Here is a 20,306-nt window from a genome sequence, read left to right on the forward strand (position 1 = left end):
TGGTTTCGTATTTCGCTATGGCGGTATTACTCTTTGAACTCCGGTGTCTAGGCTTACGTTCTGCATATTCGCCTAGCACCGGAGTATGCCCGGTGCTAGGCGTCCACCGGCTTAGACATCCGGTCCAATGGCTTATAAGGAAAGTCCTTCCATGATGCGCTTAGACGCCTTTAACGCGCTGTAGTCTGTGCCCTGATTTGTTCAAAACAGTAGGTGTACGCCTTTTTTGTGACACTTATGCTGTTCATAATTGGCGCACGCCACAAAAATGGCGAACGCCCCCCGTTTTCAGCAAATCAGGGCAGATAACGATATCATTCGAGATGATGGTTGGCTAGGAGCGTGCTATGCGGTGAAGTTCATTTTTAAGAGGTACCCGGGTTCGAATCCAGGTGCCGGCCGGCTGTGCTGTCTGGGGTTTTTCCTGGGTTTTCCTCAGACGCTCTCAGACATATGTCAGCACAGTTCCCTTAGAAGTCGGCCCAGGACGCACATTCCCCCAGGGCGTCAGTCGTGACGTTGCCCACATACGTGAGGCCGACAACGGCAAGCCCTTTCACCATCACCACCACCACCATCATTTTTAAGAGTGTAGGGCTTCTCGGAAAAGTGTGGAATTCCTGCGCTGTCACACCTGAAAGGCGATTTTACAGAAGAATATTTGTTGCATATAACTCGCACTGATAAAAGTACCGTACTTTTCTGTGTATAAGCGCCGTTATATACTAAAAAAAGTTATCTGAAGAAGTCCTGCGCAGGATGATGACGCGCATATGATGACATTAGATGACGCACAGGACTTCTTCAGATAATTTTTTTTAAATGTATAACAGCGCTTATACACAGAAAAACACGGTACTTTTATCAGTGCAAGTTTTGGGACCCTGAGGCAACAGAAGCCTTTCTTTCAGGTGAGGGAAGGTTGGGGCTGGCCTAGTTGAATGGGGAAATACGCTTCTGTTGTTTGCGGTTCCATGACCTCACAGGTCAATCTGATGCCTTCCTGGTTTTCGGGCCAGACCATTTGGGCCTTCTGGGCATTAGGGCCTTCTGGACACCTTATCCTGCACTGCTCATTTGACCCAAATGCTCAAAAGGCCCAATTTCTTTTCGGGTCTTATGAACATTTGGGCGTTGTGGTCACTTGGGCCTTATGCACACTCGGGCCATATGAGATATAACCACTTTTTCTACGGTGCGACACCCTAGCGGCCGGCGGAAGCGGGTGAGTTCACCGTTTCGGAGGGGTGGAAGGGTGCGCTGTCAGCGACACACAGCGGTAGTTTCCAATTCCCAGACACACCCAAGCGACACAGGAACTACCACTACCACTGTGTCTCTCTAATAGCCAGTTCTCACTTGGCGACGCCCGACGCGGCGTCGTGAGCGAGCGGCGGATGTAGAGGCGCATTTCCGCCAGAACTGTTTGCAAGTAGGGGGAATTATGCTTTTTTTTTTTTTAGTTCTAACGTCGAAAAAGGCGTTAAGAGCGGTTTTATGTACGCAGCCCGTCAGACTGAGAACAGGATAAACATTCCGTTAAATGTTGCGTTGAAACAGTCTGAACTTCCAACACGTCATGAAATATTATTTACGCCGTTGCCTGTGTGCTGCTGTCCGACGCGTGTTACCCATTACGGCTTCTCAAATTCAGCATTATGTGTTCGATGTACGGCGATTTTCACATTTATTTTACTTCACAAATTGTATAGATTATCATAGCTATATGTGTACCTTTTGTACGTGTTTCCTCTCATATTGACCTCTCTGAGGTAGGGTAGGGTCCTGTGGCTACCAGGGGTAAACATCACATGTCATCATAACTTATCATTTATTGTTGTTGTTGTACTTGCTTCCGAATTTCGAGATATAGATATTAACAAGAACAGATACAGAGAAACTCTTTCATTAAATGGAATACATTAATGATAGGTATATTGCTCTCAGTCTATTATTATTTTGCTATTTTCTTTTATTTTATGTTTCCAGCAATTTGAGCACGCATTTGAATCACACATCACAGGCACAACTGCCTGCTCACACCTGTCGCACTTAGTCTAAATTGTATTATGCTGCAGAAGACGAAAGTTCAGGGACTTCAGAACAGTCCTCTTGTGATTTGTAGTTGTTGATCGCAAAATATTCCGAAGTTCAGCAGCAGGCACTTGTGTAGCCTTTCGGCAAACACTTATCCCATGAAAGATGGAAGTCACTGAAAAGGTTAGCCAGCTGTAGGACTCGAACCCACATCTTCTGAATGTCCTAATGTCCTCCTGGAAGCCCTACAGCCTGGCTAACCTTTTCAGTGACTTCCATCTTTCATCCTTAATTTCTTAGGCAATTTGAGGCTTTGTATGTATTTGTCCTTTCTATGTTGTTCCAGCCTCAGAACATCAGTTCTCTCATGTTCAACACTTATCCCATCTTGCGTTTCCTCCCCCTTTTTATTTGGTCTAATAAATATATCCCCCCCATCTTTCTTGAGAAGAAAGGACTAGTGAACGAGTTACTCTTCTTCTTGCAGTGCTTGGTTTAAAAAACGAACAAAAGCTTTTCTTGCCGTATGGATTATTTTGAGTGCCAGATACCCAGCGCTGTCGCCGATCGGCTCCCATGTTTTGGCCGCGGCAGTGCCAGTGCCGTGTATTGCAGCTCTGGCCCGGGGAAGCGGTTAAACTTCAGACACTTCCCCCGTTTTGCTCGAGGGGAAGAACCACCTGAATGCACTCAGTGTAGCGAACTTCTGTCGGTTTTACACTAACTCATCTCATGTCCATCCAGCAAGGCTATGCAGTACTACGCATAAAACACAGTTACCTTATAAAATTACGAGCACATGTCCACATTCCCCATCTCTCCGCAGCTAGAAGAATCCCCAGCGGCCAGCACGCTGGCAGAAGCGACCTTCTCACGTGACATATGACGTTCGCCGAGGGGCGGAGCCCGTGTGACTCGAACTACAGCCGAAAAGAGTCTCCCGGCCCTAACAGCGCACGCTTCCACCCTCCGAAGCAGTACACATACCCGCGGAAAAAGTACGCCGCTCGCGTGTTCTGTAAACTTTTGTCCCAACCTGTACTAGCACAGGGAATGAAAAGTTTGAATTAAAAAGCTTATCAATACATTGAAACTATAGCGGGCCAAGCAAAAGTTTGAAATATGTTTTTTGAATTAACTGAAAATCTGAAAATATTGGGGTTTGAATTAACACGAGTGTACTGCGATTAGGTCCATTATCTTTGTATAACACGGCCATGGAGGTCTGAGAAAGTTTGAAAGAAAGAGTGAAAGAAAAGGTTCTCCCTCACTGCTGCCTGGAGTGATACAGTGTATCCCACTATCTACCCTTGTAGTGGTAGATAGGTAATATGGACATAGATAATGATATGGTACATAGATAATATGGACACCATTTGACATGAACCCACACATCCAAAGGTATGCCATTCTTTAATCGAAATATGCAACTGGGCATTGTGGCACTCCAGTGCCGTTCGTCCTTCTATCTCTCATTGCCTGAGCTACTACAACAATCATGCAGTTGGTGTTTTGTGCCCTGTTCTACCACAGTATGTGCCTGTACCTGCCTACTGTACCGGCCTATATACCACAGTCTGAGATAACATAAGAGTTAGTCACAGAGGCATACTGCCACCAGCAGACATGTAGTCTGTACAGTGAGGGTGGTGCATACAGGATGATGCTAGTTGGGGACTGACAAGCTGTTTCGGTTTGTTGCTATTATTCTGCGTGTTAAACATGCCATATATGTCTGTATTGATACTTGTGCAAGTTATCCCATTTTTGCGACTTATAACTCATGCCGGAAGGGGAGTCGCATCGCTTGGCATTCATTTACGTCTTAAGAGCATTCGCTGTTCATGATGCATTTTCTCTGAGTGTGGCTGCCGCTATGCAGTATATTCAGCGCCAACTGTTTTCCACCATTTTCCTGGCTTTGTGAGCTTCACGTGACATTTGGGTGATGTATCTGGGCAGATCGCTTCGGTAATGCTGGTCGACATGATGGACTCTTGTTTTCAAATACGGGGAAGCTGATTGACGTGTTTTGTTAATACAGATGTTCTATGTGTTTCGTTAATGCTAATATTTCACATGTTTGAGCCAATCACAGATGTCTTTTGATTTGTAGGTGGAGTTGACCTGTCTCAGTTATCTTGTCTCATCCCATAGTTTTGAATCATTTACAATACGCTGTCTACTAAACTAGTACACCTCCAATATTACACCACTTGGTACCTCCAAATACAATTACGTACCAAATTATTCACCACACAGAAGAAGCACAAACATTTATCACGGTTGTTGCGTGCCACTAGGTACTTGAAGGTAATAGTCCAACATGGCTTTAGTGCTTCAAAAATTCTCTGTTTTTGGCAACATTTTCTCGAGAAGTCCAAACAGACACCACCGTTCATCACTTGCACCGTGACGTATCCTGCTTCACCTGGAAGCACCCTTGAGTGCACAGTTACACAACAATGAAGCTGACGGTTCCCATCGATTACTTCACATGACCCTGTACTTGTAGAAGTCCATCAGGAGTCCGCAGAGGTTGATCCCTCCTACGACAGTGGCTACGTACACAATGGCCAACAGCACCAAAGGGTACAGGAATATTTGACTGTTCTTCAGGATGGGAAGTGCTGAAAACAGAATGCAAACAAGGTGCTTGAATGCGTAGCTAATTAACAACATGTCGTATACCGTTGCTTATAAAATATGATGGTTTAGGGATATACAGCCATGTTTCGCTTATCGGGATGCTTCGGTACCTACTCTCTGTCGTCCTGATACTGAATTTCCGGGTAAGTGAATCAAGTGCGGGGACAGATGCAGTTTTTTTGTTCCAGTGCATCTCTTATTCCTGCAGAATGTCGGGGATCATGACTACCCGACATTGATGCCCAGTACTTCGTTAGCCTAGGCTTGCAGGCTAAAAATACCTTCATGTGGCTTGGATTGCCATTGTACGGGTAAGCGCATCTGTACCCGTACCCGCTGATGGAGTGCGGGTAAACCCGCATTTTACCATCAACAACACTAAATTCCTACTCGCAAACAGCAAAACTGCGAAGCAAATTATAAAAGAGAACGATGTCATCCATAATGTGCTTCAGTGAAAGGTCAAATGAACGTGAGATATGCGAGAAAGTTTACTTTTGCAGACGTTTTTCTCATTCAAAAAAGGAGAAATGCCTAAATTAATGAGTAAGTTAAGGTGGTAAATGGTTAGTTTAGTGGGTGTGGGAATGCGGGTTTACCCGCGACCCACAGCGACACTGACTTTTTACCCGCAAATTGCAAGACTACGCGGGTATCTGTGGGTAACCACCGGTATACCTGCACTCCCCTCTAGCGATGCTAATGACACGTTGCATTGCTAACATGACTTCAATGACATGCTCTTTGATGATGGCAACAATAAATGTTCGATTCGAGCTACGTTGTGTGATAACCATAGATTGAGAAGTTACCCGTCAAAAAGAACTCGTTTCAAGTTAAGTTACCGTGGAAAAATGTAACTAAGTTAATAACGAAGTTCTTCAGCCTGAAATGTAACTCGCAGTTACTGAGTTACTTAAAAAGAACAAGTTACTTCCAAGTTACTTGGGATACAGAATAGCACGCAGGTGCAGCGCACGTGAGCAGTTGAGTTAGACCTTGAGTTGCCTGTGGAGGAGTGCAACACGCTTAGATGGTTTTCATTTATAGACCTCTCCCTGTTTGTAAACAAATGACGTCATAGTGTTCGACAGCGCCACAAGTTTGGTAGAATTGAACTACGCTCTGAGCTAGAGGTGAACAAGGTCGCGCCCGAAAGCCACGGTCTTGAGGGGATTGCGATATGGTCCCTTAAAGGGACGCGACCCTCTGTCCTGCTTTTCTTTCAATGGAAGACAGCGAACAAGTGCCCGTTCGTGGAACCCAGCCCTCTCCTTCCGATTTGTTTCGGTTTCAGTCTGTCTACCAATGTCATGATGACGTTTCTCTGGGAGAGGTCTATTCGAACACTTTGCATCTTACTCCCTGTGGGCGCACAATGGTTCAGCTTCATTTCAATGGCAGCGGTTCTTACTTCCTGAATAAACTACTGTCATTGATTGAATATCACGTTTTATGGCAAAAAATGCCATGAAGGAACCAGAGAGAAAGCAAGAAAATATGTGGATGTGAGTGAAAAGTTAGTCAAAAGTAAAACTTAACTTAAGTTACTTTGGGAAAGTTACCTGAAAAAGGAACGAGTTCCTCTGAAAGTTACCACGGCACAAAAGTACCGAGTTAAGTTACAAGTTACCAAAAAAAAAGTTCATTTTTTTGCAAAGTTCCTTTTTTTAAAAAAGTGCAATTGAGTGCAACACTATGAGTGTTGTACTTCGTTGCACACTTACTTGAGTGCAACACTTGTTGAGTGTTACACTCAGAGTTTCGTGCAAGCGGGCCCAGGTATCTACCTAAACTTTTTTTTGTTGTGGCCACTACCACCTCTGCAGGGACTGAACAGACTGCAGAGAACTAAATGAACTACTCATTTTTGGCTGTGTAGGAAATAGGAAAGCCTTTTTTTGCTGCGTCAGTAACCAGTGTGCATCATGCTCGATCTAAATAAACCAAGTTCATGAAGCAATAATGACTTTTGACATCAATAGAGCATGCGGAAATGATAATGATGCATCTGGAATGCTAATAAATAAGTATGATTTAAGATTTTGAATGTCGTAGCTTGAAAGTGTTTCATGTGCCGAAATAATAACGAGAATGCTTTCTCATTTTTAAGTATCCAAGAACAGATATGATATGGAGTCTATGGAATGCAGAGAAAATTACTGCATGTAAATGGTGTTGCGCATCAACTCTGAAATGCATTCTGAAATACTGTGGAGGCTGCAACAACTGACCTTGTGCAAATGCCTTTGAGCCTCCTAAACAAAGTCATGAGTAAGTTACTAAAAAAAGTAACTAAGTTACTGTTACAGTTACCCTGCGAAAATAGTAACTGAGTTACTGTTACTCTTTTTAAAATGTAACTAATTACAGTTACAGTTACCATACTAAAGGAACTTATTTACTTTACACTTACATTTTTAAAAAAGTCAAATAAGTGCAACTAAAAAGATTTGCCTTAGTGATTGTACTGTCCAAGTGTAATCATGCCGTGCTATACCGTGTTAAAACAGCAGGGTATTTGAAGCCTCAACAAAATTTTGCTAGAGAACTGACGTGCGAAAAATATTGCAATACCTGAGTAACTTAGTTAGTTACATTTCACAATTACTTTAACCAAAAGTGGTAGCTAGTTGCAGTTATAGCTTACTTTTATAGAAAAGAAACTCTTACAACACAAAAAATTAACTAGTTTATACAAGTTATCTGAAACTTGGTTACTACCCAAGACTGCCTAAACACAATACAGTTACTAGCACAAAATACCACAACCAAAAGTTGCTATATAGATATATATATAAGCTCAATGGAAACTGAGAGTTCACATCTCCACTTGTATATGATTGATTTGTTGATTCCCATAATTTAACTATATCCACTAATAAAACCATGAAAATCTTTGTTTTCCTGATGACACCACCCCATTCCTGGAGCATGTTACAAAAGGAACTGAAAGCAGAGGGTCATCTTTTCTTGTTTCATACATGTCTTGCAGATGTTAATGGCAGAAATCCCCTACCATATGACTGCTGGAGTTGACATCCTCTCAACATGCATGAGCATCGGACATTTACTGGTAATATTTAAGTTATGCAGAAGTGTCTTAATAGCAAAAGTCTAGTGTACCTTACAGTCGACTAGCCTCAATTAGGATGCAAATGGAATTATGCGGTACTCAACAGAAAAAGTAGGGCCGGTTGGTAGAACTCCATTTTTTAGCGATAATAATGATGCGGTACTCACCACTATATCCAAGGAATGTGATGTAGATATAGTAACTGATTGCAATGAGCCAAAGTGTATTACCAAATAGTCGAGAGATAAACCATGAGTGGCTTGTCAACACTGGAAACAAATAAAAGACACATAAAGCATAAGCCAATCTAGCTGAGGAAATTATAGCTCAAACGAAATGGCATATCTGCAACACTACAGTGCACTAGTTGATGCATCACCTAAAAATGCATACACAAAATCCTGGAGCACTGAGAAGAGACAAACATATCCAATCCTAGAGAATCTGTTGTGTCGTCCTTGTGTGTTCCTCCATCCGAGGGTTATCGTTTATATCAAAATCCCGGAAGTTTCGTGACACATACATGGTGTTCTGAAACCACCCTTACAGTCGCTTCTGTACTTCGTGCAATCTTTGCGCACAATGCAATGCTGATAACAGTACAGCAGGCTATTTTCAGGTGATGTTAGCACGTATTTCGATCAGTCACACCAGCCATGGTGTAGCCAACGAAATATGTGTAGCTCAACACTTATGATAGCACCATGACACGCTATTTTCAAGTGGTATTGCCCCTTTTAATCCATATAACTGGTTGCTTTATGACACAACCACATATGACCTAGTTTTCACAAGTGAAAGAAAATGACTTTGTGACAAGATAAGCCATAGAGAGATGTTGGAGGAGGCAATTTAACAGCTGCCGAGTTTATCTTTGATTGCTGACCATTTATAGTGATCCCACACGCAGCGAAACATGATATGCACGGATATTTTCTTGGGAATGGCAGCATCTCTATTGAGGTCAATGTATTTACAATATAAATTGAGTTTTCCATTTCAAAAAAACTAAATAGAGTATCCAGACCATGCAAAGTACATATATTTAAAGCAATGTTACATTGCTTTGCCAAAGAGTTTTGCAAGTTGAACACCCAAAGATCAACTTGTACGATTAATGCAAAATACGAAGATTCTACCGCACGTTGGCTTAGTGTATGATGACATCTGTCAATCTTACGTGTCTCCGTACAGCAATAGCCCCAATGCCCACTGCCTTGCAGCAAACAGCATGCTATGGTATTTTGCAGTTCTCCAAAACTCACAAAAAAAAAGTCTGTCGCAAAATTTTCAAAAAATTATTACTTTTACAGTAGCTGAAAACAGATATTTAAAATCAATAAAACTCTCAGTGCTGGGACATAAACAAAGGACGACTGCTTCAGTGCAATTCAGTGGTGCAGTTCACTGCGTTTCAGTGGCTTATAATATACCGTACCACGCCAATACGACACTCTACAAATTTGTTCCCATGATTAATTTGGCAACCCCTTGGTGTATCCATGTTAAAGGGGTTTGCAGGTGTGTACACAATATTTTAATTTGTACTGGCAGTGAAGTACAGGTGTCTAATGGGAAGAACATGTTTGAGATTCATGGTAACAGGTTGGAGTTCACAGTTGAAGAATCTAGTAAGGGGGCCATTCAATTTTTAGATATTCATGCACAGGTAAACAAAGGAGGCATTTGCTGGGAATACAAAAATAGGGGTCAAAAGCCGTTGCTACCATTTGGGTCATATACGACAGTTTTTTTTTTTTTTTTGCCTTTATAGAATTTTTATAACAATAAGCTATGAGAACCACATAGATGTCCTTTTTGCAGTTCAGTTCTAGGACCAGGTAACATCCTCTGGAGGGGAGTATGTAACTACAAGATGACTAATTACCTGATATTCATTAACTCTTTAATTATACTGAAATAAAAAGAAAAAGAAGTAGGGAATTTCGGGCAAGAGCAAGATAACAGAATGGGAGACAATCCTCGTTGAAATCCATTCTATCTTTTAAAAATTAAGAAAAGAACGCTTGCCGTGAAATACCCACAGGCTAGTTCCATCTCAAATCGAACAAGTCAGTACATTTCATGTCTCGAATTAACGTGGACAAAAAATAATCTACAAATCATTATAATGTGAGAAGAAATAGCCTTGCAGGGGACGCTCAAACCCATGCGCAACGACAACGTGTTCTGAGACACAGTTTTTCTCCCCTCTGCTATTTCCCGAACCGCATAGCACAGAGAATTCCGAAAGTGCTTATTTCTCGTAACTCACCAATGGCTTCAACATATATTTTTTTCACGTTCATTCGAGACATCAAGTGTACCGGCTTGTTCGATTTGAGACTGAACAAGCCCATTGCTGAATTTCGGGATGCAAATGATCCGAAACTGAAAAAGCACGTCTGAGGAGTGTATCACTCTCGCTGACGAAGGCTTATCTGGGCCAGAAAGCAGTTTATCTGGCCAGTTGAGTGACTCCTACTCCAATCATATCAGTCGCTCCAAATCATGTGGCCCTCTGACGTGAAATAAGCGCCGTACTCCCTTCGTCGCCGCAGTTTCAGTTCATTTGCATATCAAAATTCGTGACTGGATATTTTAGCGCACGTGCATGTTTTAGGATTTTAAAAATGTGGAACAGCTTGCAAAATCCCCTAATTAAAAAGTTAATTAATGAACTTGAGGTAATTAACCCTACTGTAGTCGCACACTTTCTTCGAGAGGATGTTCGCCTGGCTGTAGAACTCAACTGCAAAAAGAGTTGAGTTTAAGTTTGATTATAGAAAGACATCTACGCTGTTCTCATAGCTTGTTATAAAAATTCTGTAAAGGCAAAAAAAAAAAAAAGGAAAACACCCTGTATTTGGAAGACTGTCAAAAATACTGTTGCATAAAATGCTATTACTTGTGCCCTAATAGGTCATGTTGCCACAAAATGATGGCAAACTGCGAGACACAAATTTGTAGATCAGAACAGGCCGGCTTTTCCAGAACAGTTATCTATGGTGCTGTTAGTCAAGTGTTAAAACAGGTAAAGAACAAACCCAAACAGAAAGATTACAGAAAGCGTACAGAGAGTAGCTAAGAGTGCTAATTATTCAATATGTACATAAAGATTCGCAAAAGTCTTCCAAACATCACGGAGTGGAAGCAGTATTCAAGAAGGGTTTCTGGTTGGATTCTTTAATGAAGAAGGTCAATAGGGATACACTAAGGGGTTGACAAATTAATCATGGGAACAAACTTTATCGTGTTATGTGATTTTTAGAAACAACATATCCATCCTGTCGGAAGCTTCCCACCCATCATCTAAGTAAAAAGCTACTCGCCTCCATGCTTACTCGATGAGAGCGTAACATATGCGTTCCAATATAACCGTATATGCGTATAATATTTTTGTCCAAAGTTATTTCTCCGGGGCACAATTAATTTGCAAAATCACCCACCCACTCGCTCAAATCACCCACTCTAGTGTGACGTTTGTGGTAGAGAGCCCCCTCATTTGTTGGTAGGAAAAACCGTCTGCTACGAACATTGCGAGCTGTTTCTTGTTGACTTCTATTCTCTATATGATTTATATCACGTTTTCTAAAACACAAAGCATATATGCAGTCTGACAAAATAAGGTTGCAATCACAAGAGCAATATATCCGTGGCTTCTGTGCAATCTCAGAACTCACAGTAGCAGAAAGCAAGCGATGACGGCGGTATTGTGGAGTCACCTGTTAGCCACTGAACCAACTGTGCGGTGAAAATGGTCAGAGAGGCTACACACTGTCGGGAAGCACTGTGGTATCGCTGTACAACACAGTTAATTTCGGGCTGCACCACTCGTTCTTCCCGTGGTGTCAGCAGTCCCAAAAAATCGAGGTCGTGTCGTTGACGGCCTTCAAATCCTCCGTTTCGGACATCACGCAGTCGGAGAACGCATGGCGTCTCCGAAGCGGTAGCACACGCTCCGGACTGAGCGGTGTTGCTCACCTCGATCATGTGATCCCAGGTCCAATGAGGAGCGTCCCTACCACTCGCGTCACTATGTGACGGCGCTCATCACGTGTCAGTCGTGAAGGCGAAGGAGGGTGTTTCGCGCACGTGAGGTTCAGGGGGCTATTGCAGGCATCCCAATTTCGCTACGGTTGCACTAATTGTGGGAAAACTGTTTTCGGCCGTCCAACATTCCATACCGACTAAAAACAGAAACAAAGTTGTGTGCCTCTAGACTGCTCCTTTAAATATGAGTTACCAACCCGCCAAAGTTCTAACCCTTTTTCACTTGAAAGCAAAGCTGCATAGAGACTGAATGCATCCAATAGTTTCTGCATAGAATACAGTGCTTCACAGTAGCACCACTTTCCCCTGGGAGCTACCTACAAACAATGGTGTAGGTACTCTAAATACCACAATGGTGGTGTCTTAAAACTTCTACGTGCAAAAACAGTCAACACGAAAAGAGAAGTAGCGTGTACCATGGTAGAAGAAAAGCTGGAACACGTGCAAGATAACGAGCAGTGGGAAGAACGCATTGAGGTGCACATCAAATGCGTAGCCCCATTCTACGTCTTCCGTGCGGCATGTGGGCTTCCGCAGGTATTTGTTGCTGATCAACCTGAAATGGAGAGGATATATAAATAGAGGATAAATATAGGAAAATTACATCACGACATTCTTTAAGCAGCTCAGAAAATGTATGCCTCTAGCATTTTATGTGATCACAGGAAGATGCAAAGTACCCAGCAGAAAAAAAAAAGAGCATGCACACAAAAGTTTTTAAATGTATTTAAGTATTATAACACACCCTCCCACCAGATATAAAAAAAAAAACTAAATGGCTCCCTGGTGATGAATTTTTTTTTTAACCACACTTTTCACTTCACATAAGCAGCAGTATGCATTTCTCTTTGTTGTGTGCCAGAAAATACGTATTCTGTGGGAAACTTTCTGAAATCAATGTGTCTCAAGTTCACACACCATTAGATATCAAGTGCCACACCTTATGGTGAAATGGAGGACTGGACTCTCTGTCCTTACAATTTCTAATACAGTCGACCTTCGATTTATGATCAGCTTTTTCGGGAAATCATTCATCACCAGATGGATACGTAAATCGAGGTTTAGAATGAGTGGAAGAGTGCAAAAACAGTAGAACCATAGGAAATTCATTGTGATGCAGAATTACATTTAATTTTGAAAACACCTAGTGTGTGACACCATCATTTCTTCTCTGTCAATTCTGCTCAGGAGCAGAGTTACGCATCCAGCACCTGAGTCGTCATACCCATCCTCAAAGAACTCTATTGCACCTTCAATATACAGGGTGTTTCACCTAAAATGATAAAAAATTCTAACTGGTGACGTACTCGCCGGAGGATTGTGGGACTTTCAGCAATTACTTTCTGGAAATTTTTAAACCACTTAGGAAGGCTTTGGAGAATTTTTACTTGAGGAAAATTAATTTTTTTCAATCAAACTTTGAAAATTGCCAAGCAAACCTCACTTTTTTTTAACAGAAATATGAGGTCCTCCACGGATAACCACAGACCCAACAAAAACTATGCACAGTATAGCAACAAGAATACATGTAGAAGTAAAAAAAAGTAGGAAAAATGCTGCTTTAGCCCTGCCTGCTTGATTGTCGCAAGAAAGCATACGTGAAACGTGCGGCAATAGGAGGAAGTTCCCCCCTCTTTTGTTTGCTGATTTTAGTGCTTTGACCTTGGTTCTGTGGACAGCACTTTTATGGGAAGTAGCTTCCCAGGTAAATCCCTTTTTTGTTTGTGACTGGCAAATGTGAATGAAACAGGGACCTATCTCGTGGGTTCTTTGTGATAAGACGGTCATCACCAGCATCAAGGTCAAAGCGGGGGAAAGAAAGGTAAAACAAGAGGCGGGGACACTTCCTCCTATCGCGGTACCCTTCGCGATCGTTTTTTGCAACAATCAAGCAGGTGGGGCTAAAGCAGCACTGTCACTTTTTTTTCTTTTTTTAACTAGTATTTCTGTTGCTATACTGTGCATACTTTTTGCTGGGTCTGTGGTTACCTGTGGACTTCATATTTCTGTAAAAAGAAAGTGAGGTTGGCTTAACAATTTTCAAAGTTCGATTGAAAAAAATAAATTTCCCTCAATCAAAAATTGTCAAAAGCCTTCCTAAATGGCGGCAAAAGTTTCCGGAAGGTAACTGTCAAAAGTCCCACAATCCTCCGGCGAGTACACCCCAGTTAGAATTTTTTTATCACTTTAGGTGAAGCACCCTCTATATGTCCATTTCAAAGTGGGACTGTATCTGCTATTTGGTTGTGAAATGGTTCGGGTGGATCACGTATGGCACAAGATTGTTGCAGATGTTAAAAACTAGAGATGGGACGAATCCAGAATTTTCCGAATCCGAATCCAAGGAAGGTTCTGTGAATCCACGAATCTTACGAATCTTTCGAATCCAGGAAAAAAAAAAGAAAAAAACGCTTCTACTGAAAAGTGCTTTGAAGCAGAATACAGTCGCCGACCGATTTTTCGGACCCCGATTTTTCGGACATGCTGGATTATTCGGACTCGTTCGCGGAACGGACGCGGGTCCTATAGAGTTTATGTATAAGAACGTCCAAACTTTCAGACGCTGTGCAGCCCCGTCGCTCGATATTTCGGACTCCGTTTGCCCAATCAGCGAATTTCTCTCTTGATATGACGGAAAATATTGGTATCATCCGAAATTCGTATCAGAAGAAATCAACCAACTAAAACATTGAGGAAAAAAAAGGCAATAATTGTTCATTTTCCATTCCTCCGAGTAGAAGAGGTCTGTCGTAACGTTTTTGCGTCTTCGTTTTTGGCCAACCGCTCGATTCAAAAGGCCCAGCACGCGCTGTCCGCCCGCGAGTCGCGCGACAGCGCTGTAAAGCTAGCTTCACCTAAAGCACGCATGCGTTAGGTGAAGCCGATTTGTGGACTTGATAACGGCGGTGCTTCTTGTCAGTGTGCAGTGACGAAATGTCGCTTCGGGAAACAGAAGCTGATGTTATCAGGCAGAGCTGGAAGCACCTTAGGAAAGCATCGACAAATTTTTCCAGCCTACTAGTGCTTAGTTAGTTTATTTTGAAGCGAAATTCGTTTTTTCGAACTGCACGATTATTCGGACTTTTGCGCCCCGCAGAGTGCGAAAAATCGGACGGCGACTGTATATTTTTGCTTAATGAACAACAGATTAAATAATAGTTCACTTTCAGGAGGAAACATACCCATATACTTCGTCTTAAATGCAATTTATATAAAGGAGCACTCAGGTGACCTCCAACTTTTTTTTTTCGTTTTTCGGTGCAGAGTGTTCTCCAACGAATAAAATGAGTGAACTACAGAACGAGCGCGAGGGCTGTGTTCTGCAAATCTTCCAAAAATCCTCCTCGTGAAAAGAGAGCATCCCAGAACGAGAGGAAGTCCTGACATATGCTACTCACGTGACCAGTGATGGACAGCAGCACAGCTCCAGCATGCATAAGCGTCGCGTGAAGTGCGAAGAAAAAACAAAGAAACAAGGCACGGCCTTTACCGTGCCACGAGACCACCGTGCCGGCCGTCCGCGGCTGCTTTCTCCAACTGTTTTTTTTATATAAATTCCATTGCACAGCTATAACGCACCGCAGAGCGAAAATATTTTGCATGGTGACTCCTGGTGGACAGCTTGACAGACGAGGCAGGATTTCGAGCGATGTTAAATGTCACCTCATTGCTCCCGTAACATGTTGTTCAGGCCGTGTTGCCATGAAATGACCACCCAAATTCATCACAAACAAACAAGAAAACACCGGCCAGCCAATGAGGCCTTTGGCGGACTCCGGAGGCGCCAGTTTTTAAAAGAAACAAAGAAACGTGGTTGATGGATTCGAAAGATTTGATTCGCCGTTTTGGGCACTTGGATTGAGATTCCCGGATCTCGAATCCCTGCCTAGGATTCGAAGGTTCGGTTGGCACATCCCTATTAAAGACGTATTAGAAATGTAATCTGTGTATGAGTGTCAGCTATTGAGCATGTGAAACACAAAAGTGAAAGTGTGCAACAGATTGATGAGGATGTCAACTGGAACAATGCGCTCGCTTTGTACGTTTGAGTACCTCGTGAAGTTCGTCACGGGACCACAACCACACCGAATTATACTGGAATTATACTGTGTGTGCGTTTGGTATAATTTGTTACTGCTAGGAGACACTTGTGTGTGTGACTATTTCACTTGTAATACGAGAGACTATTAGGTAATATGGAATTTCTTTGAAAGAGTATGGAAAGACTCATTTGGGGTACCATCCGCCCGCTATAGTGGAAACAAGACACACAAGGGCCACGTGCACTTAGCTATGAGTAGTTCTGAACAGTGTCGTATGCTGGTGAGAGAATTTCAGCTCTTTGCCGTTCCTAAAATGCTGCACGTGGTTGGATGTTTACTGTCATTTTCAGAGACTAAGATGACACTCACCAGCAGGTTCATCATCCACTGTAACTTATCAACGTTGCATTGCTGCTTTAATTCGTTCCCATTGGCTAAAGTAGCCAATTTTACATCTTGAACTCTGCATTTGGCATTTTGTGACCCATCACCAGGACACAGGAGTCCTGTTGGCACTACTGTGTTAACAGAGATATAGCGAAATCCTCTTAATTCGAACTGGCGCTTGGGTCCCATCAAAGTTATGTGTAGTTCAATGGGGGAACCGGAAATTCGAACATATGAGGGAGCTCAACGATTTATTCGAACAAGATTGCCCAGCCGTGCCCCATGACTGTGATGGCCGTTCCCAACTATGCATTGGCACAAAAGTGGCGGAATGTGAGCCGGCCGACAAGCTGATGCCGTATCAGGGACACATTTATTTATTATCAAATTAACAGGGGGTGTAAGCTTCTGTCAGACTTGGTGCATTCACATTCCTCTTCCAGCATAAAGGAAGAAAGCATGCGTGCCAAAGAGTAAAGAAGCTCCCACAGACAAGGATTAAAATTGACTATGGGCCCGTGAAATTTCTGTGGTTGCCAACGTCACCTAATGTCCCACACTGGGGGAGGGGGGGGGGGCAACATTCTGAAACTTTTTGATGAAAAGTGGGGTGCATGTACATCTTTCTGGATCTTACGGTTAGTGAGTAGCAGGAGGTCTTACCACAGTAATGTTGCAACGAAGATCCCGACCCCAATACAGTCAATGAAGATTACCCACAACAGGAATTTGAGGAATCCCAGGAAATGGATGTGTAGCACAATTACAAATCCCACTGCTGATGCTGCAAGAAGAATTCATGCATTTCAACACATATAGCAACTATTCGTTGACTCATTTATTCTTATTACTCACTACTAAACAAATACAAGGATTTGGTTACGCTCCAGTTTCTCAAGTTGTGTGTGTCTATGTTTGGTTTGACGTTACTTACCGACTAGCCAAAGTCCGAGAAGGACCAGGAATGCCGGATCGTCCCTTGCAAATTGGTCTTTCGTTTCTGCAGAAATCAAGAAGGTGACACATAAAATCTTTAAGTGTAGCTTCTGCAAATGTGTCTAGTTTGGTTACTTACGCTTGCGGTACTGGAAATTCCTGTACCTATGGGTCAAAAACAGACACACTGTAACTTGTATGTCGTCATATGCGTAGGGCTGACAAGATGTTTGCTTACACTTTCTGCGGGGAAATGAATAAATACAACATTTGCCAGAGGGCAAACTGGAAATCCATGTGCCGAACATGAACGAGTCTTCGTAAGAACTTTGACCCCTTGTCTTTCGCAGTACGCTTTTCCAAGTGATTTGGTGTCGGCGTCGGCAGTGGAGAATTGGAAAACCGAGGGCCCAACGGAGATGTCCCAATTCTTGCATCCTGCAGAGGATAACGAATAGCGTGGAGAAAATTCAGTACAGGCCTAATTCCGTCGTCTTCAACAGCCTAGAACCAAACATTTTCATGCAAACAGCACATGATCCGCCGCATACTAACGATGCAAGGAGGTGGTGCGAACGTTTATTATGTGCGCTCTAGAACGTAAGATGGGGTACATTACAAACATTTGAACAAAGAAGTGCGTAACTCTATATTTATTACTCACCATGTCAGTATGGTCAGTATGCAGCTAAATTAAAACGTAATATTTCCTTCCATCCTCATACTCATACGGCTGCTCGAAATCGTAACTCTGTTTACTCTTTCGATCATTTACGATGACGTTGTGATGGTTGTGATCCACGTTCATGCTCATTTTATTGTGCCACTGTAATGACACCAAATATTCACTTCATTATATAATACTTGTACCTTAAGCCTGTTTTCTAATCAAAGAGAGCAACGATAGATATTGAGCGTTTAATAAGTTAAAGATTCTGTCTAGGTATAATCGATATTGCCAACAGCCATTGTCAGCAGTCAGCAGCAGCACCCACCAGCGAATAGTTCTGGAATGGTTGTGTGCGTCACTTTGTAATGTGTTTTACTGCTTATATCTTTCCTGTGTAGGCTATATACACCCTCATTAATATTTTAGCTGTTATAAAATATAATATTGCACGATGTCTGACGACTTACCCGCAGACCACGATGTCATCGTAGTTGGGACAGGTAATTGATTCGAACTCCTATTTGAGCATGCATCTTGCGAAGTATCTGTGTAAGTAATGTTTTCGAACTTATCTAGGGATGCCTGAATCTATCGTTGCGGCAGCAGTGGCAAGAATAGGACAGAGAGTTCTCCACTTGGACAAGTAAGCTGTAGCTACGCGTAAAAAGAACAAGAAGACATAGACGAAAAAAAAAATAGCACGTACCCGCGCGTCAATGAATGCTTAAAGTAGCGTTAAACGCACGAAAATCTGTTATATAGATTGATGCAGAGCGATTGATGTATTTCGCCCATTTTTAGAGAAGCGCACTATGGAGGTTTATGGGCCAGCTACAACTTTGAAAACCTGAGAGAATGGGTCTTTGAAAGACAAGTAAGTGTGCTCTACAGAACAAAGTGTATCCAGGGCCCCTATTCTCGTAGAAGTCATCGACATCGATTACTTTTGTGTCCCTCCTGTCATTGGTCGTCACGCCTTCTTCAACCAACGACAGGCAAAACACAAAGTAATCCAGTCAATAACTTTGATGAGAATAGGGCCCCAGAATGTGGACCCCTGCGGTGCTGTATGATGTGTGTGTTAACATAATTTGGAGTATGTCGCAAGATAATCACGAGTGGTACGTGACGATCATTATGGTTGGAGCTTTTTTTCGGTTTTGGTTGCGTCAAATGTACAACAAAAATCACGCTTGCATGCAACGTGTGAGCTGTGGCCTCCAACAGCATTTGGGCACCTAGTGTCGAGACACGAAACTGGTCGGACAAACCACTATCTGTTTGCGTGGGAGTGTATACGCATGCATGGGGGCGACTAATGTTTTGGTTCAGCGCAGCAGTAATACTTTTCCTGAATGATTCAGTGATGCGAAATGTAGCAACGTTTTGCAACCAGGTTTCTGATAGGTTTCCTAAAGTAGAGGTACTGCAACAGTAGCAAAAAGAGAGAGAGGACACAATGTGCTCTTCCCAGACGTGTATTTCAAGCAAAGCATTCCAATATACGGAAAATATTGAACTGCACTATATACTCATTGTTAAGCAGAAATACCAGTAAACCGGTGAAGATATATCAGATTGGGAGCAGCTGATAGTTCGAACTGAGTCTGTTCTGCTACTTGGCACCCAATAGAAGAACAGTCTCTGTCCTGAATAGTCTGAGGCGTTTGATATATTACACATATTTCTGTTCTTGGGGGACTTATCTAATGTGTGGTGTACATCACTGCATAATGACACAATAAGTTTGACTTGTGCAATCAATTTTAGTATGTATGCAGAAAAAGTGCGCAAAGTGCCAACATGGTGAGTTCTGTTGTCTTTTTCTAGAATCCAGTGCAGCAGGGAGAGAACCTGAATGCAGCTGACACTGAAGCATTGCTAAAGCCTGGTGAAACATTTGTTCAGGTTCCTGAGCACTATGCATCCGTCACAAATGCGAAGGAGATCATTAACATGTAAGAACAACTTTGACATATCCTTTGCACATTATGTGATATTGTCTCGCATTACATACATGCAACGGCCGGTTTTGGTGGATCATTCGGTAGTGTGTCTGCTTACTGATCCCAATAATGCGGGTTCAATCCTAGCCAAGGATGCCAGCAACTTGGTGACTGGCGGGGTGGAAGTTGCTTAGATATGCCGTGCTTCACGAGGGATGTTAAAGGGACAATAAAGAGATCACAAAAACCTCTCCAAGTATATGTAATGCATTCCTAGCCACTAATACATTCACCATGTGGAGTATGAACCCAACATTGGTTAGAATAGCGGAGCTATTAACTAAAAAACACAGCCAAAAAAGGCGACTGCTTGGACACCACCGCTGCAAGCACGACTGAGAAACTGGCTGTGATGTCAGAAGCAGGTGACCTTGGCCACTGGAGGGCTAGCTTGGTGCAACCTTGGAGTGAGCAAAGGATGTAATGACATCCGTCTGCTTGCAGGGGGT

General features: G+C 42.6%; 2 protein-coding genes across 3 annotated transcripts in view; one reads left to right on the forward strand and one right to left on the reverse strand.

Annotated features, from left to right (window-relative positions):
• Positions 1-3,431: 3,431 nt before the first annotated feature.
• LOC135394522 (protein unc-50 homolog A-like) lies at positions 3,432-17,998 on the reverse strand. The gene is made up of 8 exons (XM_064625301.1): positions 17,846-17,998; positions 17,420-17,619; positions 17,321-17,346; positions 17,180-17,245; positions 16,909-17,029; positions 12,232-12,371; positions 7,930-8,031; positions 3,432-4,667 (listed from the first exon to the last, which is right to left on the reverse strand). Exons 1-8 carry the CDS (start codon positions 17,846-17,848, stop codon positions 4,531-4,533), a joined length of 795 nt encoding a protein of 264 aa, XP_064481371.1. The 5' UTR covers positions 17,849-17,998; the 3' UTR covers positions 3,432-4,530.
• Positions 17,999-18,131: 133 nt separating this feature from the next.
• The window catches only part of LOC135394520 (rab proteins geranylgeranyltransferase component A 1-like), a 216,146-nt gene continuing 213,971 nt past the window's right edge, over positions 18,132-20,306 (forward strand). For both annotated transcript variants that reach the window (XM_064625298.1, XM_064625297.1), the window contains exons 1-4: positions 18,132-18,351; positions 18,428-18,494; positions 18,653-18,725; positions 19,682-19,809. In XM_064625298.1, the coding sequence (XP_064481368.1) occupies positions 18,303-18,351; positions 18,428-18,494; positions 18,653-18,725; positions 19,682-19,809 (317 nt within the window). In that variant the 5' untranslated portion in view covers positions 18,132-18,302. The remainder of the gene's footprint in view (positions 18,352-18,427; positions 18,495-18,652; positions 18,726-19,681; positions 19,810-20,306) is intronic.

The sequence above is a fragment of the Ornithodoros turicata genome, chromosome 5 (assembly GCF_037126465.1).
Source record: "Ornithodoros turicata isolate Travis chromosome 5, ASM3712646v1, whole genome shotgun sequence".
NCBI classification, from domain to species: domain Eukaryota; kingdom Metazoa; phylum Arthropoda; class Arachnida; order Ixodida; family Argasidae; genus Ornithodoros; species Ornithodoros turicata.

Bases quoted from the DNA above. Each gene is read 5' to 3' on its own strand.
- LOC135394522 (XM_064625301.1), bottom strand. The intron at 17,347-17,419 runs GTAAGCAAACAT...TTTGACCCATAG, and splicing joins TTCATTTCCCCGCAGAAAGT to GTACAGGAATTTCCAGTACC. The intron at 17,030-17,179 runs GTAAGTAACGTC...TTCTTCTTGCAG, and splicing joins TCTCGGACTTTGGCTAGTCG to CATCAGCAGTGGGATTTGTA.